At 48.5% G+C, this 22806-nt stretch overlaps 1 protein-coding gene across 1 annotated transcript in view; it reads left to right on the top strand.

Annotated features, from left to right (window-relative positions):
- FAM53B (family with sequence similarity 53 member B) overlaps positions 1–22806 on the top strand; it is a 44076-nt gene that overhangs the window by 14794 nt on the left and 6476 nt on the right. The window contains exons 2-4 of the mRNA XM_017809339.1: positions 2772–3004; positions 6121–6172; positions 13975–14699. Of these exons, the coding sequence (XP_017664828.1) occupies positions 2936–3004; positions 6121–6172; positions 13975–14699 (846 nt within the window). The 5' untranslated portion in view covers positions 2772–2935. The remainder of the gene's footprint in view (positions 1–2771; positions 3005–6120; positions 6173–13974; positions 14700–22806) is intronic.

Genomic DNA, 22806 nt, shown 5'->3' with positions numbered 1-22806 from the left:
GTCTGTATTTTGAATGAAAACCCAAGGAAAAAGCAGGGTTTGCTAAAATTTGGGGGCTTCCATGCACTAGTGCTTCTCAGGGGCACTTCATACAGCTCGGGAGATCATGTCAGCTCCTGTGGCCATGGCCTGAGTCTGAACCTAACCTTGACATCAGGATGAAGATAATTCCTTTATCTGATTGCAAGTGAGGAAATACATTTCTTAAAGTAATTAATGGTCCCTGAAGAGTATCTTTTTATTAGCATGTGTGTGTGTGAAAGCGTCCAGTCTATAAATACGCAGTAATTTCCTCCTCAGCACCAGCAGGACCCATCCCAGCTCTGCAGTTTCTGTTCCGTGGCACTTGTTTGCATCGGGAGGACATGATGGGGCAGGACCGTGCTGGGTCAGGAGCCCAGCGAGGCAGGATGGGGAGCCAAAGATCACGTTTCTTGGAAAGTTTTCCTTTTTGTTGAAGTTTGTCCGTGGGGGTGATTTCAAAACCCAACCAAGCAGTAGTTAAAATTGCTCATACCTGCAAGCACACCCGGACCTGGCGCTGGGTGCATGTGTGTGGTGTTGGCTGCCAGCTCGCAGGCAGTTTGCTGTGCTGTGTGTCATTAGGGTTGTGTTAATTGCAGGAGATGCAGTGGGGCAGGGAGAGGGGAGGTGGGAGGTGGTGTGTGCTGCATCCTGGCCAGCTTGGGCAGGAGGCTCTGCCTGTACTTGCCGCTGCTCCTGCCTACTGGCTGCCGCACGCCTGCGTGTGTGCCCCAGTCTGCTGCAGCAGCACTAACCATTACCTTAGGGAAAGGTAATTATTCCCGGAGAAATCATACCTGGTGAACGAGGAACTGTGCTTAACTGCTTTCACGCTGCTCTGAATGTTTGTTTGATCTTCAGTCCCTGTGCTGGCACAGTGCTGGCAATGACCCTGGTGTCCTCCCAAACACAGGGGGTCTGGCACTGCAGCCAGCATTCCTAAATCCGTGTCAGGATCAGGGACAGCTAAGACTGTGATAGATAAAAATCACAGAATAGTTTGGGTTGGAGGGGACCTTGAAGACTGCAGGGACACTTTCCATGAGACCTGGTTGCTCCAAGTCCTGTCCAACCTGGCCTTGGACACTTCCAGGGATGGGGCAGCCACAGCTTCTCTGGGCAACCTGTGCCACGGCCCCACCACCCTCATAGGGAAGAATTTTTTCCCCAAATCCCATCTAACCCTTCCCTCTGGCAGTGGGAAGTCATTCTCCCTTGTCCTGTCCCTCCAAGTCCTTGTCCAAAGTCCTTCTCCAGCTCCCTTTGAGCCGCTTTAGGCCATGGAAGGGGCTCTCAGCTCTCCCTGGAGCCTCCTCTTCCTCCAGGATGGACAACTCCAACGCTTGTGCCCTCTTCACATGAACCCAGGCTATCCATAGTATAAATATGTGAACTGGGCTCACAAATTATGTGTCATTTTGACAGTCTGAAATGTTTTATTTTTTTATTTAACAGTTTTCCTCTGGTCATTGGGTTGCCCAGAGGTTTATGATGAAGTTACCAGTAAATTGTATGTTATTAGCCCACTGATGTTCATAAAAAGCTGGAGACTGCACCAGGTACCCTTGGGAGCAGTAAATCTTTGGAAAATGTATTGATTCCCAATCTTGGCTTTGCACTCTGAATGAACTTTGTCCTCACAAAAGAATAGAAGGTGATTTTTCTTTACCAGCCAGCTGGCCTTTAAATGAGCTACTCTTGACACCACCACAAACTCTAATCCGAGCAAACACGGACAGGATGATTTAGGAGCTGGGAAGAGGAGCCATATCAGTTTGGAATGAGGGTTAACACTTAGCAGCACGTTCTCGACTGTTGTCCTTAAATATCACAATTGGCTTTGACTGGATGGTACAGGATGAGTGTTTTATGCCCTTTGGATCAGTGGTGGGTTTGGTTGTTTGCATTAACAGCAAAGCAACAAAACAGCAAAACGGGATTAGAGGAGTGATTTGGGGAAAATGCTGATTTCAATAATCAGATTAGAATTGCAATCTGTCTGCTTTTACACAGCAGTCAGTCTGTCAGAGAGGATGCCAGGAGATGAGGCAGGGCTCTTGGTCAGGGCTGGGCAGTGCTGTATGAGCCTGGCTTTATACTCTGCTTTATAGACACACCCTGTTGTTCAGCCTTTAGCTTTTTCTACCTAAAACTACCTAAGAAATAGGTTAAGGGTCAAGAGGTATGGTGTGGCTCTTAGGATTTCAGGGCAGGGAGCTCTCTCCTTCCTTGCAGGTTACTCTTTGTCTTGTTTTTTCCTTAAAGGGCTCTTCAGAGGTTGGGAATTGGGAAGTAACTGGCATGGGATGGGGGCATCCAGGGGATTTAACAGCCTTAATGATGACGGAGAGGCTTTTTCTTCTGGATGTCTGCTCCCAGCTGGTGTGATGGCAAGGGCTTCTGTGAGATCAGCTCCAGGGCTTTAATGAGCCCTTCTTTCAAAGTCTTGATGTCTTCAATATAGGGGATATGAATTCCCTTTCTAAATGGAGAATTCAGTGAAACTTCATTTATTTGGCTGAAATACGTGTGTCCCTTGTGTGCTTCCCACAAGTGCCCATCCCATTAAATGCCTCTGTGCTGATGGGGTGCAGAGGGACACCAACAATGTTTTAAGAGCCTAAAATAAACACTCCTCAGGACTGACTGCCACCAGTGTGTTTTTTGGGCAGTGCTTGCCCCTTGCCCGGTGCATCCACCCTCCAGGCAAGTCCCTCAAGGCTGTTGCTCTCTCTCTCTGTGTGCAGGGAGTTTTCCACGCTCCGAGGCTGTCCCTGTGCATCCCCCGAGGAGCCGGCGGGGCCCAGCCTTTCCCGGGGGAACATGGACTGAAAGAGGAGCTTTGGCAGACCCCAGCTGCCAGCACCCTTCACCTGGACCCTGATGGACTCTGAGGCAGGACTGCATTACCATGGTGATGATCTTAACCAAAACTCGGGAAAACAAAGGTGCTGACTCCGTAACATGCAGGACTGAGCTGGTAAGGTTTGTGAATTCTGTGTTCAAAACTATTATACTGCTGAGAACTTTGCTGTAGCTTTATAATAATTTTTTTCTGTGCTGCAGGGCTGGATCTTTAGGTGGTTTGTAGAACTGATTTCTACCGAGCTGCATTAATATCCAAGGAGCAGGTGATTAGTAAATGATTGGAGTGCTGTGGCTTTTGCATATGTGGATTTCAATAAGCATGCAGTGGGATAAACAGTAGGAAAAAAACAAATCAATGCTGTGAATAACACAGGTGAGAAGATGCTTCCCCAACAGCGAACAGATGTTCATCATTAATAGGAAGACGAGCAAGTGGGGAGCAGGATTAAATGGGAGATGGCAAAGGGCAGTGCTGTGGTACTTTTAATTTCACTGGGAGCCTGGAGAGATGCAAATCCAACCACACTGAAGGAGCAGGCAACAACAAAAACCCAAATGAGGGGCAACAAACAGACTAAAGGATGGGTGAACAAGGCTGTAGGGCTCAACATACCTATGGTGGGGCAAATAGGGGGCAACACCTCTGGAGGCAGGATCAGAGCAAATGGGGGTTGGGAGTGGGGCAGGAGGAAGAGGTGCAGGGGGATGGAGAGCCATCTGAGAGAGCCCAGAGCAAGGCTGGTTGTGGACACTTGTTCCTCTGCCCTCCTGGAGAGATGGTCATGGTCTGAGAAGAAATTAGACCGAAGGGCAGGGTGCACTGAGAGTCTCAGATAAGGACATGCAGGAACACAGCAGGAAGCATCTGGCAGGATTAGCCATAAATGGGCATTTTGAACCTAAAAGAAATATAAATGCCTCAGTTTGCTGAGGATGACAAACTGTCCAGCTGGGCTCCCCGGGCAGCTAGCACAGTGTGCTGGGGAAGGCAGTCTGTCCTGGCAGTGAACAGCAGCGGAGAAGGTGAGCAAGCCAGGGGCAGTGTTTAATCCTGCCTTAAAAGGGTGAAATTTTGGAAGGATTTTGATATATTAAAAGAGTATCCTTGTTCTAGTGTTAGCTCCTGCTGGGAAGGCAGCATCTCCTGTGGCTGCTGCTCAGGGTGGTGAGGGGGGAGCATGAGCATCTGATGCTGGTTGTATCCCAGGAGGTGTGTGGGGCAGGGGAACTGGCTGCAGAGAGGCAGATGAGAGTTCCTTCCCTACAAGAAAGGGTGGGTGTTTGTGCTGTCTGATGGCAGACAGCAGAGATGCAGAGCTGTGACACGAAACTCTGCCCTCCCATGTTTGCCAAGTGCTTCCCGTAGCTCTGGGGCTGGGTCGGTAGTGCAGTGATAGTCCTGGGTACACAACTGGAGTTGCTGGTTTGCCCAAGCTGTTAAATTGTGGCAGACTAATGCAGGAAGGCTGATCCACCAAACAAAGCCAGAGTTTTTCCGTTGGCTCTGTGGGCAAGGCCAAAAAGCAAAACTGAAAGGAAATAAATGTCTGAGCAATGGGGCAATAACCCCTGCCAGCAGCCAATGGGCTCATTTGGCTCAGTGCCCGATTTGGTATAAGCACAAAATCCTTACAAAATGGTAATTATACTCAATATGGGACATATGTTGTATTCTTCTCCCTCCTGTATTTGCAGACAGTGGCTGGTCTCTGAGGCTGGCACACAAATGTGCTCTGGCACAGCCACTGCCTTCTCTGGGACTTGTCCCACTTCCATCTTTGCTCCACTTTGGCCACTCTTTGGAGACAGCTGCCTGTCATCTGTGACCCCTGATTAATTCTACCTGCCGCTTCCTAAAGTGGGGCTTGGCAGATAGAGATATCCTTACTGCACCTAGAAAAGTGGCACATGCTCCAAAGAAGGTGACTGACTGTTATTTACCTTCACCACATCTAACACCCCATAGTTGCTTTCTGCCTTCACATCCCTCTATATTCAACATTTACAGCATTCTGTATATGAAGTGGGATCCTTTATTGGATTGCTCTGTACAGGCAGGTGCCACCATTTGGTACACTATTATTATGATGATGATGATGATGATGATGATGATCCTCGTCATGCACTGGAGACACTGGCACAGGTTGTCCAGAGAAGCTGTGGCTGCCCCATCCCTGGAAGTGTTCAAGTCCAGGTCGGACGGGATAGTGGGATAGTGGAAGGTCCTGCCCATGGCAGGGGGTTGGAACTAAATGGTCTTTAAGCTCCCTTCCATTCTGTGATTCCATGGTTATGAGAGCAGGCAACGTGTAAAACATGGATCAGGAGAGGAGGTGTGAATGCAGTGGCCTGACGCCAGATAAAACACAATTATGGCAGCGCAGATGAACGTGGAGGCCGTGCTGGTGCTCCCCTCAGATGATGTAAAGCCTCGGTCAGATGGCATGGTGTTGCCAGGATAGACACTTCAGAAGCCAGAATATGGATATTTTTAGGGGTAATAAAAGAACAATTAGTGCGAAAGTGTGTTTTTGCAGGCATAGCTGAAATGGCATGCAGCTGCAGATGACATATTGATTTATTATATGTAAAACCATCCATGCTCATTTTTAGAAGTCTGATGGTGTCTCTTATGCTGTCAAGAGGAAAATTCTTGGGGAAAAAAAAAGAGTGTAAAAAGCAACTGGGATTATTTTGTACCCATATAGTGGCACTTTTCCCTATTTTTAGTGCAAATCAGCACAATCCAAGTGCAGACTCCCCAGAAATGCTGAGGTGAGAGCGCCTTGCCTTAGAAACACATTATATGTTTAAAAAAACTAAATGGCTGCTTTGTACCTAGACAGGGGGGCCTTAATGGGCTTGGATGTGGTTCAGATACCACTGCTGCTGCTTTCTTGCCTAATCCAGAATTACCACTAAGCTGCAGCTTCCATTTTCCGGTGTTTTGGGTCCCAGGAGTGGGGACCTCTCTGCAGCTATTCCCATGGGTAAGGACTAACTGCAGGACCCATGATCTGCAAGCTCAGGCCTTGACAACGACTCTGCACAGCGTTTAATTAAGTTTGATTTTGTTGAGGGAAGGTGAGTGGGTCTGTCTCCTGGTCCTGCCAAAACCAGACCGTGGCAGGCTCCCAAGGCTCTCCTCTCTGCTTTGCCGAGGCAGGGAGGTTTCTGGTGCCCAGGTCGAGTCTGCGAGAAGTGAATAGTTTTTCTGGTTGTTTGCAGCACACTCCAAAGATGAGTCAAGGACCTACCCTCTTCTCTTGTGGCGTGATGGGTAAGTAACAGAAACTTCTGTCTGTATTTACTCCACCTCTGCTCCCGCTTCCTCATAGTGATGGGCGGAAAGATGTCCTGACTAGCTGGATGTCTCCAGAAAGCACTGCCCTGCAGACTCTGGGGTGGGCACCCTGTCCCACACAGTGGGAACAGAGGGGCACCCACCCCACCACCCACTGGTGGTGGCCATCACGCCTGTGCCACTCTGCTCCCCAGAGCTGCCCTGTTGCCATTGCTGAGGGAGTTGCTTGTCTCCTTTCCCCTCCCCTTTGATATATTTGCTTATTTTTAGAGTAACTCATACAGAGAGATTATAAATATTTGGGGTCTGAGGTTGTGTTTGAGTACCCAGCCCATGACCGTGGCTCTTGAATGTTTGCACGATGCAAGTAATAAATAACAGTATTATCACCAAAATGTTCCACCACTTGGCACAAAGTGTTTGGACAGACCTCAAACAGTAAAGGAAAATGACTTACTTTTGCCGTTGGCAGTAACCACAATACAGGATGTTTGATGCCTTTTATGTTGAGCTTGCTATCAATTTTTATGCTGAACAGCCACCAAAATTGATGGAGGATTTGTGCCTTGGTTGATGATCCTGAAAACTGATAGTGCCAGAGGATGTGCTGTTAGGTTTAGCTCTTTGGCGTTCGTAGCGGGGAGCCAGACACTGGGCGAAGTCTCAAAACCCAATTAAAATTGTAGGTCAGGTTTGAGCCAAGCTACTTGCTGTGAAAGCCAATACTTTACAAAGAGGCTACCCCTTCTCTTCATGGACACAACTCTCATTAGCGTTAATGAGAGCCGGGCACATGCATTGACAGGAGATGTCTCCCAAGCTCTCTGATAGCTCCAGTCAATTGAGGGTGCAGGGGAGATGGAGAGCATTTGGATTCTTTTTTCAGATGAAAATCACAAGCATCAAAGTCAAGAAAGGGTAGAGACAGCCTGTTCCCTTTCTCCGGCCTGTCAAACATGAATGAGGAACAAAGGACCCAAATCAGATGGTTTTGTCTTGCGCTGTGGCACTGGCAGGCTCTTCAACAGATACGTTGAGTCTCTGCCTAATTGAAAAGCAGTTTGTCTTTAAGAGCTTCTACAAAGCCTTCTGCATCTTCCTGGTGCTCTGATGGTCTTCTGTGTCTGCCAAATCATCCTCTTTCTGGGGGAACTGAATGTCACCTCCTTGACCTCAGCTTGCCCTGTAATGGTCTTCACCATGCCAGTCAAGAGGAGCCTGTTTCTCTCCAACATGAAAGGCCATTAGTCGGCTTGAGTTTAATTTCAGGCGTCTTTCCTGAGTGTTCTTGATGCCTCCAAACATGAGCCATGATCACAGACTAATCCAGTATCAAAACTTGCTTGATTTCTTAAATAAGCCCCATGGTTATTACAGCACCAAATGCAAAACTGGGGCAATATTTCGGGCCAAAGGGCCAAGTTCCTCTTGGTGGAAAGCAGTGAGATAAATAAACACTGAAGTGAAGTTTGGACTGGTAGCACAGCCAACGGGAGGCTGAGACTCATAGTCTCATGTAAGATGCTGGGGGTTTAGAGGGAGGTTGGCTGAATTTTCTGGGGTTTTAACCAGAAGAGGTTGAGGATCTCAGAACAGGGTCTTCCTGGTGCTTTTGGGGTGAGGACAGCTTTGGGCAGGAAGGCAGCTCATGTCTGGTCCTGGTGACCAGGGGGCAGGGAAGCCCATACTCTGCCAGAGAGGGCATCATCCAAACCCTGGAGTTCCCTTGTAAGGTACTAAACGCCACAAGAATTTGAAAAAGGATTATTGGTTGTAATAGAACTCAATGTATTGAGTAAACATTATTAAAGACTTGATATTAGATGATGCAATGTTAGATCCACTTCTCAAGGTGACCTAAATAATCTTTTGATTTTTAAGATTTTTGAGAAATAGCCCTGCTGGTGTGATGAAGTAATTACTAAAAAGATTAGGTTATCTTTATATAGTCCTTTGCCTGGAGGAACATTGAAGGTGAAATGCCTAAAGGTATAAATTCAATAATTTCTGTTTTCCCTTCTCCTTGATGGGTCCTTGAAACATCAGGGAGGGTAAGAATTGTCCTTTTTCCCCTTTCATTCCCCAGCTGTCTCCATCACATGTTCACAATGAATATATCGGTGACTCTGCTAGAGAAAGAAGTGACATATTAGAAAGTTGGGGCATTAGGGTGGGGAGGACCTGGCACAGGTTGGCCAGAGAAGCTGTGGCTGCCCCATCCCTGGAAGTGTCTAAGGCCAAGTTGGATGAGTCTTGAAGCAACCTGGGATAGTGGAAGGTGTCCCTGTCTGTGGCAGGGGGTGGAACTGGATGGTCTTGAAAGTCTCTTCCAAGCCAAACCATTCTGCAATTCTACTACTTTTGACTTCCTATAGTGAAATTTTTCTGTCTTTGGGTGAATGACAGAAGAAAATTTACAATATCTTAACAAGGCATTGGCAGCATTGACTGACTTTTCCCTGGCAGATACGTAAGAAGTACTCAGCCTCCAAGTTGGTAGCACCCTGGTTTGGGTTGGAAGGGACATTAAAGACCATCTCACTCCAACCCCCCCTGCCACGGGCAGGGACACCTTCCACTAGACCAGGTGGCTCCAAGCCCCATCCAACCTGGCCTTGTAAGGGAAGCTCAGTGGGCGTGTGCTGACAGCTGTGGCCTCCTGTTTTCTGTGTAAGCAAGAAATTATCTTTGAGGTGAGCTGCAGGCAGGGTTTTATTAAGGCTGTGACAAGGTGCTTGCTCATGCAGTCGCTGTGGCTGCAGGATCAGAGTCCTAGAGTGGCATCACGTGCGCAGGCCTGGTTGTAAAAGGGAGGAGGAGGAGGATGGGTTTAAACCCATTGGGGACAGATCCTGCATACATCTGCTGTGAAGTGCTCTTCAAAGTAACCATCATTTCCTTTTTCCCTGGGAGAGCACACTCAGAATTTGTCCTTGCAGGGCACTGTGGCAGAGTGGGGTGATGGATGAAGCACACAGGTCAGCTTGTCTGTCCTTTGGGACTCTTCTCCACCAGCACCATTTGGCAACACCATCATTCCAAGTGTGCCAGGGGTTGCAGCCTTGGGTTCACTGTTGCACACCTCTCACTTGGAAGTGGCTTTTCACTCTGTGTGGGCGACAGAAGAAAGCCAAGAAAACAGAAGAAAAGCCAACTCATAGAATCATTAAGGCTGGAAAAGACCTCCAAGATCAAATCCAACCTTTGAACCCCTTCATGGAGGTGATGCCCCTTAGTTGCATCCTGAAAGCACTTGCTGGGCTTGCATGTCTCCTATTGCTGAACCAGGCTTTCCTGGAATTTTGGGGTATTTTTTTGGAAAGGCCTTCAGTGCAGAGCAGCATCTTGATGCATGTTCAAGCACAGGCAACCCACAAAGAGAAAAAGCCACACAAGGAATTCTGGTGAGGTGTAGCTGGAGCGGGGAGACCTCACCAGAGAATTACATTGAAGAACAGGGCACGTTTTGCCACCAAGGTGGGGAATTTCCCTCCCCCATGCAGGCTGTTGGCATGAGCAACCTGCAGCCCACAGGTGTGTTTATTCTCCAGAGTAGATTTTGGGGCCGTTGTTTTCATTTCCCATTGAAGCACAGTCTGTGCATCATATTTTCCTCTTATTTCTGCACTGGGAAGGCTCTATGGCACTGCCATCAGCTAATTACAGCCATTAAATGTGTTCCACATTTAGAAATTATCTCTTGAACGTAAACAGGGGGCAATGGAAAATGCAGGCTACCTTTCCACCGTGCATGGGGATTGCGAGACCAAAATCCAACCTGAACAACATGTGAAAAAAGGGAATTGGATGCACACCTGTGTGGAGAAAAATGTTTGGGTTAAGATCCAAACAGAATTTATCTGCCAAAAAGGATAAGAAAAATTGATTGAAACCCCTAATTGCTTTACAAGTTGCTGTAATAAATTATGTATTAATGTAAATTATTTCACGGGAAAAGAACGTAGAGGAGACTTGAGCAGAAGGATCATGCATTATGTATAAAAAAGAACTGTAAAAATATTATAGCAGCACATTTGTGTGGCTGTAGTTAAAGTTGTGTCAGCGTTTTGGTTTTACACCCTTCTCTGTGGTTATGAGAGTGGTCATTAAAATTTACTCAGTGTCACCAGAGGAGCATTTAAAAAGCCTGGGGCCATCCTGGAGCTGCAAAGTGCCCGACGTGTCCATGAGCTGCTCCTGCAAAACCTGGAGCTCAGCATTTGGAAGCCCGGCTGCGATGCTCTGAGGATGGATCCTGCTCTCTGTGGGGGCTGTGCAAAGCTCTCGGGGCTGTGTGGAGGACAACACTCATCTCCTTGATTTTGGGATGTGACTCGAGCCCACGAGTGCCTCGTGCCCCGGACCGCTGGCTTCGTTTGTTGCGGTGAAGGTTGCATGAGAGAACAGGTGGATGTTGCTGAGGTGTTAGTGCTTGTTTTTGCAGTTTTAAGTCAAAATCCAGAAGTAAGGTGCTGTTTCATCCAAGGACACTAACAGCCAAGAAGGGCCTGTTTAAGCAGGGGGGGAGTCCCTCGAGTCGCACTTACACTGTGTTCTGGTTGCCCCGTCATTTTCCAATAGGCAAAGGAGAGTTTCCCAGTGAAACATCTCACTTGCAAATCAAGGGATTCTTTTGGTGGGTTTTATCCTGGAACAAATTACTGCCTCAGGGTAAACCAGGCTGAGGTTTGTAATTTAAGAAAATTAATACATGTTTAACTGCAGTAGAATTAATGGCTCCAGTGCAATTATTGTTATCAGTGTGCGCAGGATGGGAATCTTACTCTTAAAAATTTGAGCAGAAAACCAGCTGCTTTTCCTCAATAAGGCTTTCCAGAGTTCTTTAATTACACCTTCAGCCCTCAGATTACCCAATTTTCAAACTGTTTCAGTGAAACCTGCTTTCTGTTTGCACTGAAAACCCATTTTCTGGAATATTTGCCACTTTGGGACTGGTCAGTGATGTCCATGGGACTGGGGGGGCCAGGCTGTGCCAGGTCTCATGGTGCAAGGGGAAAAGCAAATTACCCCAAGCTGGGAGCTGGGGATAGTGGTGCTATTACCATTTTCTTTGCAAGGTTTGGAAGATTTATAGCTGTTTGTGCTGAAGCAGGGGTGAAAGAGGAAGGTGTCCCGTATCCTCCTCACCAAGGCCCTTTGTACAGTCTCCGGCCAGAGGATCGTGGCAGCTTGCCATGAAAAATCGGCTTCTATTTCTGTTTCTTTTGTCTGCTGACCTGACCTAAGAAACCTCTCAGCTGGCAGCATAATACAGAGGAAAAATAATAAAGATCTAAACATAGATGAAGTTGTTTAGCACACATTTCTCACTTTTCATTGTGTTTATTAAAATGAGGAGAGCAGCAGTTGAAATGCCATGCGGTTATAGCGGGCAGAGCCAGGCTGTTTGTGGCTGGAGCTGGAGGCAGGGAGAAATGGGAAAATTGGCCAAGAGTGGTGTAAGGGGCCCCAAATCTGACCTCCTGACTTGAAACCTTTGTTGAAACACTCTCTACTGCTGCATCTTCCCTACCAGGCCGGTACCTGCAGCTGCAGGCTGGGTACAGCTTTGAATTCATCCTTCGGTTGCCTGAGTGGAAATACCCGAAAACCCCCCAAAAATATTGCATGGCTTAGATACGATCATGTGAAACTTGGCAGTGATGGTTGGCTGGCACGGTTGGCCTCTGTTTGCAGCAGCCGACGACAAAAACAGGCACCAGTGAAAGTCTGTTGGGTGATGACTTTTTTCCATTGCAGCAGCCGGCGGGGTTGTCCTACCATGGTTTTCCTGTTGAGCGTCAGTGGTGTATCTGCAGAGAGCCCTGTCCGCCTGAGCAACCCATGCAGGGCAGCCCAGCCTTGGCAGTGCTTTGCTTTCTTCTTTTGTTGTCAGCGGGATGTGTGTGGGAATGAGATCATCATCCTTGATCCTTTCTTTGACATGGTCATTGGTGGGAAGGTGGGGAAGGGGCTGGAGCACCAGGAGCGGCTGAGGGAGCTGGGGGGGCTCAGCCTGGAGAAAAGTAGGTTCAAGGGGGACCTTCTCACTCTCAATAATTAACTGAAACAAGGGTGTAGCCAAGTGGAGGTCAGTCTCATCTCCCAGGTAACAAGTGACAGAACAAGAGGAAACACCCTCATGTTGCACCAGGGAAGGTATAGATTGGATATTAGGGAAAACTTCTTCATAGAAAGGGTTGTCCAGGGCATTGGTGGAGTCCTCATCCCTGGAGGGATTTAAAAGCCATGTAGATGTGGCACTTGGGGCCATGGGTTAATGGTGGCCTTGGCAGTGATGGGGGAATGGTTGGGCTAAATGACCTTGGAGAGCTTTTCCAACCTAAACAATTCTGTGTTTCTATGATTCTATTCTATGATTCTATGATTTCTGTATACAGCTGTAACCATGTTTGCAGTCTTCCTCCATGAAGCTGCCTGCAGCCCTATACATCTCAGCCTGCAGACTTTGGAGGTCCAGGTTTCTTGGAGCTTTACCCAGGCACTGCAAAACCCACCTGATGAAAGGAATATCTTTATGCTGACCCTGAAACCATGCAACAGGTCACCACCATCTTTTGCTGTGCTGCATTGAAAGATATTAATAAAGCCAAATTTGCATGAGGAACAGATTCCCCTGTAAATAAGATGAATGAAATATAGAGAGGAATAAATAAATAAGTCTATGTAAGAGAGGAATAAAATAAGTGGTTTTTTTTTAAATGGTGACGCTATTAAGCAGTTTGTTCCTTTAAATAAATGCTCAACCTTTTGTTTTTTTAGAGAAATGCAAACAATTGGCTGTGCTAGGTACACCTGGGATCTTTAAGGCAACCCCAAAGGGATGCTAAACCCAGGTTGCAGCAGCAGAGTAGGAGAGTGTGGGTAGCCAGTGTCCATAGCACCTTCCTGCTCCATGGGGTAACTAGACAGGGGGGCGCCTGGGTCAGAGCACCCAGGTGACCAGAGATTTTGAGGAATGAAGGGAAGATGGATGATAAGCCTCAAACCAGGGACCTAAGAACAACATCTTGCATGGCTTCTGTTTGACACTATCTTGGGCTCAGTTTGGGAGAGATGCTCAGAGCCTTAGTGGGGATAAGTTGGTTTCGTTGGAGCAATGCTGTTTTAGCAGTGGATGAGAGCAGGACAGCTCGATGGGTCTTGGGGTGGCTTTTGGTTTCTTGTAGGCTCTGGTGACCTTGTTGGGGTTTCTGTGCTACGCCAGGCAGATAGGCAGATCAGTGCCCAGTGGGACACCCCCCTTTCTATTAGGACCATCCCAACACCTCTCTCGTCTCCTTTCTGGTGTTTTGTCCTCCAGGGTCTATCTTGCCCCAGATTTGTACTCTTCACTTCCAGTTTTTTGTGAGCCTTTCAGGCAGTTATTGGTTGTGGAACCCAGGACAAACCGCCCACATCTGAGACGTGATTTAGCACAGAGACAACCAATGGCCACACCATTTTATACTGCTGAATTCCCCTCAGCCAGTGAAATCTGGAATATCCAAAGCCATGTTTTCATCTTCTTCTAGCAGTTTTGCTCCTGCTGGGATTGTCACTTTGTCTCTCTCTCCACCTACACCGTACAACCTGCTCTGCTGGCAGTTCAGAAAACCATATTCCAAGAGTTAATTAATTTGTACTGGAAAACGTCCCATATGCTACTCCTTTGTTTATGGACATAGAAAAGCGAAACGCAGAATTAATTAACGCTAATGCCTGTGCGTGTGTGTTGTTTGTTTTTTTGTTTTTTTTTTTCCTCCTTTCTGAACCAGAAAATGACAGATGGAGAGATCTCAGCAGGAAGTGTCCACTTCAGCTCGAGCAGCCGGGCGCCAGCATCTGGGACTGCTTGTCGGACAAGGGCGAGGAGGGCCCGCGCTGGCCCAGGGAGGGGACCAGCACCTGCTCCGTCACCAACCTGATCAAGGACCTGAGCCTCAGCGACCCCCACGGCAACGCCTCGGCCCCCCCCAGCAAGCGCCAGTGCCGCTCACTCTCCTTTTCCGACGAGATGTCGGGCTGCGGGACCTCGTGGAGACCCCTGGGCTCGAAGGTGTGGACGCCGGTGGAGAAGCGCCGGTGCTACAGCGGGGGCAGCGTGCAGCGCTACTCCAACGGCTTCGCCACCATGCAGAGGAGCTCCAGCTTCAGCCTGCCCTCGCGCTCCAACCCGCTCTGCGCCGAGCATCCCGCCCTCGGCGGACGGATGGGATGCCAGCCCAGGAAAACGGCTGCTGGCGGGCACGGAGGAGAGCGGGTGGACATCCAGAGGTCCCTGTCCTGCTCGCACGACCGCTTCTCCTGCTCGGAGTACGGCCCGCCCTCGGCCAGCAGCACGCCTGCCTCCACGCCGGAGCTGGGCCGCCGTGCCGGGGGGCTCTCCCGGAGCCGCTCCCAGCCCTGCGTCCTCAACGACAAAAAGGTGGGAGTCAAGCGGCGGAGACCAGAGGAGGTCCAGGAGCAACGGCCCTCGCTGGACCTCGCCAAGATGACCCAGGTAAGAGGCGGTGGGGCCGTCCCTGCGAGGGGGCTTGGCAGCGAGGGGACATAAAGAGCTGCTCTCTGCTTTGCTAAAGAGCTTTTAGCATCCTCCAAGGTGGGTCTGTGGCATGCAGAGTAATGCAGGGGTTACAGGGAAAGACATCCTTCTGTCCAAGCAGAATATCCATTCCCTTCCAAATGGACTTCTTTCCTGCATTTCTGTTCTACGTTGATTTTTGCACACCGAGTCCAGCAGGTCGTTGTTTCCTGCTGGCACAGGTTTCAAGCAGGAATATGTTAAACCCCACGGTTTTGAGTTCAGGGGAGAGGAGTCCTGGGCCTGCCATGGCGAGATGAAGGCAGCACCCCAAGGCACCCAGCCCTGGCTCCATCAGGAGCTTAATTCTTACTGCTATGGGCTTTACTCACTCCTAGCCTCTGTAATTTTCCACTCTGGAGATGTTATCATGTTTCATTTTCAGTTCCAAACACAGAGCACAACCTCCCTCTTCAATCTGCCATGCAGAGCCAGATAACAGATCTGAAGCACAAATCAGGGAGCGTTTTGCTCCTGAGTCTTCTCCCTACAGGACCAAATGACTGGACTCTAGTGAGAAACAGAGCAAGAGGCTGCATCAAAGGACAGCATGAGCAACGTTTCCATTTCACACTCATAAGGTTTCTTTTCCTGCAGTTTTATGACTTGACATTTCCCACATAGGTAATTTATAGTCATGAAGCCAGTGATACCACCAGCTCTGTGTAGGATGGAGATAACAGGGGTGTGAAAACCCCAGGGCTCCCACTGTGGGAGCAGGGGCACCCTGGCCACCTCCAGGGGTGAGCTGTCACCTTCTGCTGGCCAGAAAACTTCCCTCATGATTTCAGTTCGATGTGGTTGCCTTCTGTGCTTCATTCCAGAGTCAACTGTGATGGGAGCATCTGCCCTGATGCTTTTTTTAGGGCCAGCAAAGCCTGTCTGGTGCAAGACATCCCCTTGTTGTTTGCAGGAAAACTGCTGGGAGCAATTCAGCAGGTGGGATGGAGAAACAGCTGGGAAATACCCAGTGGTTGACATCCAATGCTGTGTGTGCATTTTCTCCTTACAAAAACATGGTATTTTATGGTCTTTCAAGAACATGATATTTTATGGTCTTTCGTGCCTGGCAGAGCAGAGGGTGTTTGAAGGAGTGCAGTGGTGTTGGAGCAAGAGATAAGCTTTTCCTACTCCAGAGGAGCTTAGAGGATAAAAAGGGCAAGGGAATCCTGCATTTGGGTCATAGCAGGGGGATAACACAAGGATTGCTCTTGTCTCTTGATAAATCACAGCAACAACATTTAATATGCTAAGCTTATTTTATTAGATAATAAGCTGGATGGACAGTAAAAACCACTTACAAGTGTTACTGTATTTTACTAGCCACAGGGTGGAATAGCACAACTGTCCCCCCCTAATTCCCTCTGTACAAGAAGGCACATGTCGTTTCACCTCCTTCAAAGTGTTCAAGGCCAGGTTGGACAGGACTTGGAGCAACCTGGTCTAGTGGAAGCTGTCCCTGCCCATGGCAGCAGGGTGGAATGAGATGATCTTTCATGTCTCTTCCAACCCAAACCATTCTGTGATTCTCTGGTATGGACAGGGGAGAAGGAGAGTGTCCAGACTCTGGCTGGGCACTGACCTTCTCTGCCCTCTGAAGATGATGTGGGGCAAAGCCAGCTTCTCCAGCCCATCAGTCCAGAGGGACAGTTTGTTGGCTAGGAAACAAAGGTCTTGGTCAGGGATATCTTGCAAGTCAGCAGGAGCTTCCCTTTCCCTGCAGTGGATTCTGGGCCCAGGCACACATTTATAATTTGGACAGCCTCTGACATGGGCAGGTGATCCAAGGATGACAAAAATCTAATCACTTGTACGTCCAAAAGCAGCTCAGTCCATGTTCCTGGAAAACCTTCATCTTGAGGAATAGCTGTGTTTTCTCTGGCTGCTGTCCTCCACACTTTGGATATATCAAAATATCCAAAGTCAGAAAGCAATGCCTGAGCACTCGGCGTTGCTCAGCATTGGAGTGGTTCATCCTCTGCAAGAAATGACACAAGGAAAGGGTCTGGAAGCTCCACACTGCAAGAGATGAGTGCTGTAGGTACAGAGAAGGGATTGCCTGGAGCAGCATCTCCCCCAGTGTCAGTGGGCACCCCCCTTCCCACCCCCTCTTTTCCCGCTGATCCAGGCTGGGTGGCCGGTGCCGAATGCCCGGCGGTTGCTACAACCAACAACCAACAACAGTGTCACTAAGGAACTCCACCGCTGGGATCCAGTCCAAGAAGGTCCCACGGAGTATTCTCAGTTTCCAGACAGGAAACCCAGCTGGGCTCGGGTGCCCTGGCAGTGGGTGAATCCCCAAGGCATGGATGTGCTGCTGGGTTTGGGGCAGCAGGGCTGGAGCAGAGAGGGAAGAAAGCAAGGCCGGGAGCTGTGCGAGGGCCGGGGTTTTCAGAGCTGTTGGGCTGTGGAAAGCAGCGCTGGCAGGCTGCTCCCCGCGTGGGAGGACTGGCACAGAGGGACGAGCACGATGAGGCAAGTCATGGTGAGCATTCTTGCCTTTGGTGGGGCACGGTCAGAGCCCTCCCAGGCACGGGAATGCCGGGAAAACCAACTAATTCCTCATGCAGGAGACAGGGATAAGTGTGCTCAAGAAAACCCTGCAGTTTTGGGGACCTTCCCAGGCTGCTTTTAATGTGTCCACTCCAGGAGACTGGAAAGTTGGGTGATTTCAGAGAAAGAGCTGAAATAATGGCAAGGTGTCTGCATGGCTGCACACGTGCTCAAATCTGGCTTTACACGGTGTAGAAATGCCTTGTGTGCAATGGTCTTCAGGATCCAAAACAAAGGAAAACCAAAATGTCCAGATCATTCTCTTTACAGATGGGAAACTGAGGCACAGGGCATGCCATGAATTCCCTGTGTGCTAAAAGCAGAGCTGGGGACTGAGCCTTGGGGTGCCGGGTGCTGGATCAGCATCTGGCTCTGGCAGGGGATCGGTTAATTTTCTGCTTGTGCTGGTGACCACATGTGTTTATAGGCCTCAAACCCCGTACCATAATCAAAATAAAAATAATTTGACCTGAAAGAAATGTTTTCTTCATACCAGGAGGGATATTTAGGCCAGGCAGGAGGGAAGGGAGCCGCTCCTGGAAGCAATTACATGGCCACATAACTGGGCTAATTAAGAGACCTAAATGTTAAAGTTAAGCTGGGAGGGAAAATAGTTGGGAAAACATTGCCTTTAATTCCTCAGAATCCTGGTTGTGTCTTTTCTGTCTGCAATTCCCATAGCTCAGAGAGGGGAGGTGAGCCCACATCCCTCCCCTTACTACTTACTCATGTGGCACCAAACCAGGCAGGCTTCAACTTCAGGCAGAAACCAAACCATGAACATGGTTGTCATTGAAATAGCAACAATTTTTAAAAGCCACAGCACCACAGCAATCCTTCTGCTCTTTTTAAATGCATGCCAACACTCTGCTTTGTGCCTCTTTGCTTCTGAACTGGGTATGAACCTGGCAGGTCACACTCAGGTGCGTGTGTGATGGTGATGTGTCATTTAATTATCCCATGTCTGGAGGCAGGTGAGGTGTGAAGAAGCTGGTTTCTCTTCGTCACCCCAATCAAGGAGAGTTTGGGTGCCTGGCCTGGCATCTCTGACCTCCTTAACATGAGGACATCAGCCATCCTCCCATTTCAGTGTAGGGCTTGGGCTTCCTTTCCAATATCAGCTTTTATTCCCTCTTTCCACATAAAGCACAAGCCCAAAGAGGACAACATCCCACCTCCGAGATCCTGGCAGTTGCCCTGACAGCGTGTTAATTAATCTCCTTGCAGCGAGCTCTCCTTCCTAGACACAGTGCTCTCTGTCTCACAGCTCCAGGGACCATGTCTGTACCAGCAGGCTGCGATCAGAAATGTCTGGAATCGGGTTTTTCCACAAGTTGGGAGGTTTCTCAAAGACCTGTCTTTCTTTTCCTGATGTGGGTGCACCTAAAATATACAAGAGATGAGAAATGTCACAAAGGTGATGGGAGATGGCTTAGACCCCACATGTTCTTCAGGCTGAGCTGATTTTGACAGGAATGGGTGGTTTCAGCCTTTGCAAGGCACAAGGAAAAGCATCTCAGGGTACTAGGTGATAAAACCAGATTTTCTAAAATAAAAGCAAACTCTGCCTGGGATGCTGTATGGCAGAGAGACCCCCTCGTGCTTTTCCTCTCCCATGATCCGGTGCAATTCCTCTCCAAAGGGACTTGATATCTCTCACCTCCACATCTGCTACTTTGTGACATCTCCATGTCAACATTTCCCGGGGTCCGGGGTGCCGTGTGCTGAAACGCCTCGTGGCAGCGCAAACACTGGCTTTGGTGGCTTGTCTGAGTCATCTCCGGGAAGCCGAGCCATGGGCCGGCCCTGATGTTGGCGTGTGCTGGCTGAGCAGATTGTGTTCCTTCACACAGGCTCCCGGGAGCTGCACGGGAGACACAACATGTCTGTCACACCGGCGGCCGCCCGGAATGGGAGTTTGGAATCGTCCCCGGCTGCGGCGACGCGAGCCCACGCTATCTCTTTTCTGCTTCCTGCCTTCTAAAATTTTGATGCGATCGTCACTGAGAGATTTTAATTTGTGTTAACACAGTTCTAAACACAGCTATCCTTTATACAGGTGTGCTTTTCAAATGGACCATTTATATTTTTATAACATATAGAAATGTATGTATTTAGGGTTCAAGGCCAGGTTGGACAGGGCTTGGAGCAACCTGGTCTAGTGGAAGGTGTCCCTGCCCATGGCAGCAGGTTGGAACTTGATACATTTGAGACCCCTTCCAAACAAACCATTATATTTTTCTATGATATATCTATATCTATATCTATATCTATAAACATAGATATAGAGATACAGATATTTGTTCAACCCCAGCCATGTTCCCTCCAACACTAACCCCAAACAGGAGTAGCCCTGGCTGGAAATGGAGGATGGTCTTGTAGTGTTTGAGACTACAACTTTCCATGAAAAGAAAGGCACAAAACATCTCTGTGGAATGTAAAGCATAGCACTGCTGGCAGTAATTGCCAGACGTGGGGAGATATATTGGCTCCTCCCAGCTGTAAGTGCCCTGCTTGGGATCTGTATGCTGGTAGTAAATGAAGATTTAGGGATGGCACTTGTGCCCCATTTCTGATGGCACTACAAGGTTTTGGCTTCTCTGTGAGCCTTCGAAAGCAGTTGCAATTTGAAGAGCTACACCTCGTAACAAATACTGTACTACCGGTCTTTTCCTCCTGAGTTTTCTCTGTATCTATTTAATTTTCTGCAGAGGTTGTACCCATGAACACCAAGAACTCCCAGGCAACTGGCAAAGTACTTCTCCTCTGCAAAGCTCTGTATTATATAATGTCTTATAGCATATGGAACAGAAAGTTGCTATAGAATAAATAAGGCAATTAAAATACAATATTCCCTTGCATCTCCTTGGGTTATGGAGAGCATCCCATGGTTATGAGTTCACCATAAATAGATTCGTCCCTGTGGTGGGCTGTGAGGGATGGATGGATGGATGGATGGATGAATGGATAGATGGATGGATGGGTGAGAGGCTGCTGGCAGGAGTGGACGCCAGCTGAGGACGTGGTGAGGATGAAGCACTGGGTGTGCCTGATAAGGATGAGTTGTAGGGAAGACTTTGTGCCTGACAGACGCCTGTTGTGGGAAGGGCACCGGGTACAATGGAACTATTCACGTTGCTCGCTGGCTGCTGTGGACAGACAGAGCCATTCACAGGGTGACCTCACTGTCCTGCAGGGAACATGTGCCTTCACAGGATGGAGTCGCCAGGAATCACAGGAGCATCCCCCTGAAATGAAGATGTGTGGTACTTGTGATTTTCGGGATTAAAATCAGCTCCAGTCTGGGCTGGAGATCCAGAGGATCTCCACACACAGTGGAGCGTGTAATGCTCACAACGGTTGGGAGCCTGGCTGGCCACCCCCCTTGTTCTCCCTTCCAAACTAAGGAATAAGGACAGTTTCCATGAGGATCTGTGCACGAAGGAGCTTGTACACTCCCAAAGCTGAGGTCTTGACACTGAGTGGGAAGAAGTTTAAACTGCAGGATGGAAAAAGGGGCCTCTGAGCATCCAGCACTTTCCTTGAGGGGTGAAATTCTCTACATTTTCACCTAAGAAGACTTTTAGTTTAAATCTTGGCACCTTTCAGGCTTGCTGGCAGGGCAGGAGGGGTGACAGTGATCTTGGTTGGCGTCAGCACCCACTTGAGCCGGTGACAAATATTGCCAAATGTAGTGATAGGCGAAAAACTGGAGGTTTTAAATTCCAGACGTATCCCAGGAAATAGTTTGCTATTGATGTAACTTTTGAGACAGATTCCAGCTTCCAAGCCCTAGTGTTTTTTAAATAAACAGGAATGAGAGTCTGCAAAGGTCAGTTTGTGGCCTGGTGGGAAAAAGCCTTCGGTTCAGGATCAAAAGGATCTGACTTGGTTCAGAGGGCAGAGAGGACCTCGAAGGCTGGCTGGTTTTAACTCTGGCCAGACTGTTGCACATGCTGCCATCTTTTCATTGCCCTGGTATTTTTTTACTTAAATACACAAGTAGCTGAAAAAACTTAACTCAGTATTGGAAGTTCATAACGATGTTTGCTCCTGGCACAAACTGTTCATGGGTTTGTCCCCTCTCTATACCTTTGACAAACAGTTCTTCACAGTTACTGAAATACAGCAAACCTTGCCTCAGCTGGTGTCCATTGAGAGAGTGTAGATCAATCTATACTTGCTGAGGTTGCTGCTGGTGCAAACCCATGTTGCTGATATAGAACCATAGAACCATGTAATGGTTTGGGGGGGAAGGGACCTTAAAGATCCAGTTCCACCCCCTGCCATGGGCAGGGACACCTTCCACTATTCCAGGTTGCTCCAAGCCCCGTCCAACCTGGCCTTGGACACTTCCAGGGATCCAGGGGCAGCCACAGCTTCTCTGGGCAACCTGTGCCAGTGCCTCACCACCCTCACAATTTCCACCTAATATCCCATCTAACCCTGCTCTCTGACAGTCTGAAGCCATTCTCCCTTGTCCTGTAGCTCCATGCCCTTGTCAAAAGTCCCTTTCCTGCTCTCTGGTAGCCCATTTAGATACTGGAAGGTGCTCTAAGGTCTCTCCCAGTTCCATCCCATTCCATCCCCTGTTCCTGGCTGCATCCCCTGCTCCCAGTTCTATCCCATCATGAGTTCCAAGGATGTGGGCTTGGATGTTGCACTGTCGTTCGCACTCACATGGGAGGACAGGGCTGGGAACACAAACAAAGCTTGACAGTGTCTGTCCCAGTCACAGACAAAACCCAATTGTATCCCAAGGATGCACATCTGATTCACCACATGCTGTTTAACCCTCCAGCCCCCGGGCTTATACACTGCGTGACCCCGAAGAACAGCTTTTAGAAATCACAGAGACTCATCCTTGAAGGAGTTGGCGTGCTCCAAAGTGGCATTTTGGCTCAAAAAAGCCAAAAGTAATTTTTCATACTGGTTTAAAAAAAAAAAACACACCCAAAACCCAGCACTCCATGAGATTTCCAGGCTCAGGAAATCATCCCTCCCAAAGCTCAGGTGGATGGGGTGGTGGCAGGATTTGCAGATGGTGGTTGGGTTTTTCTCCCCTCAAAGATGCTTCACTGATCACATCTTCTGCCAGAGGATTTTGGAGGCATTCAAAGGCTGGAGCAGGGTGCAGATTTTGGATCCATGGCTAAGCCCAGTGCAGTTCTGGGAATGGCTCTTCTGGGCACAGGGAATTGTGGCTGTGACCTCCCAAGCAGCTGGTGAGTTTGCAGAAAATATTTTCAAAGCAAAGTTCCAGTAGTGATGATCAGAGCAGTTATTTGGGAACCTCTTGCCTTGCAAAACACTTATCAAGGTGTCTCAGGAACACAAAGCATTTCAGGTTCTAAATAAATAATAATAATAATAATAGTTAGTTAGTTAGTTAGTTAGTTAGTTAGTTAGATAGATAGATAGATAGATAGATAGATAGATAGATAGATAGATAGATAGATAGATAGATAGATAG

Source organism: Lepidothrix coronata, unplaced genomic scaffold, assembly GCF_001604755.1.
Source record: "Lepidothrix coronata isolate B3197 unplaced genomic scaffold, Lepidothrix_coronata-1.0 Scaffold25, whole genome shotgun sequence".
NCBI lineage: Eukaryota > Metazoa > Chordata > Aves > Passeriformes > Pipridae > Lepidothrix > Lepidothrix coronata.
Note: the sequence above shows the minus strand (reverse complement) of the source record. Positions and strands in the feature narration are given on the sequence as shown.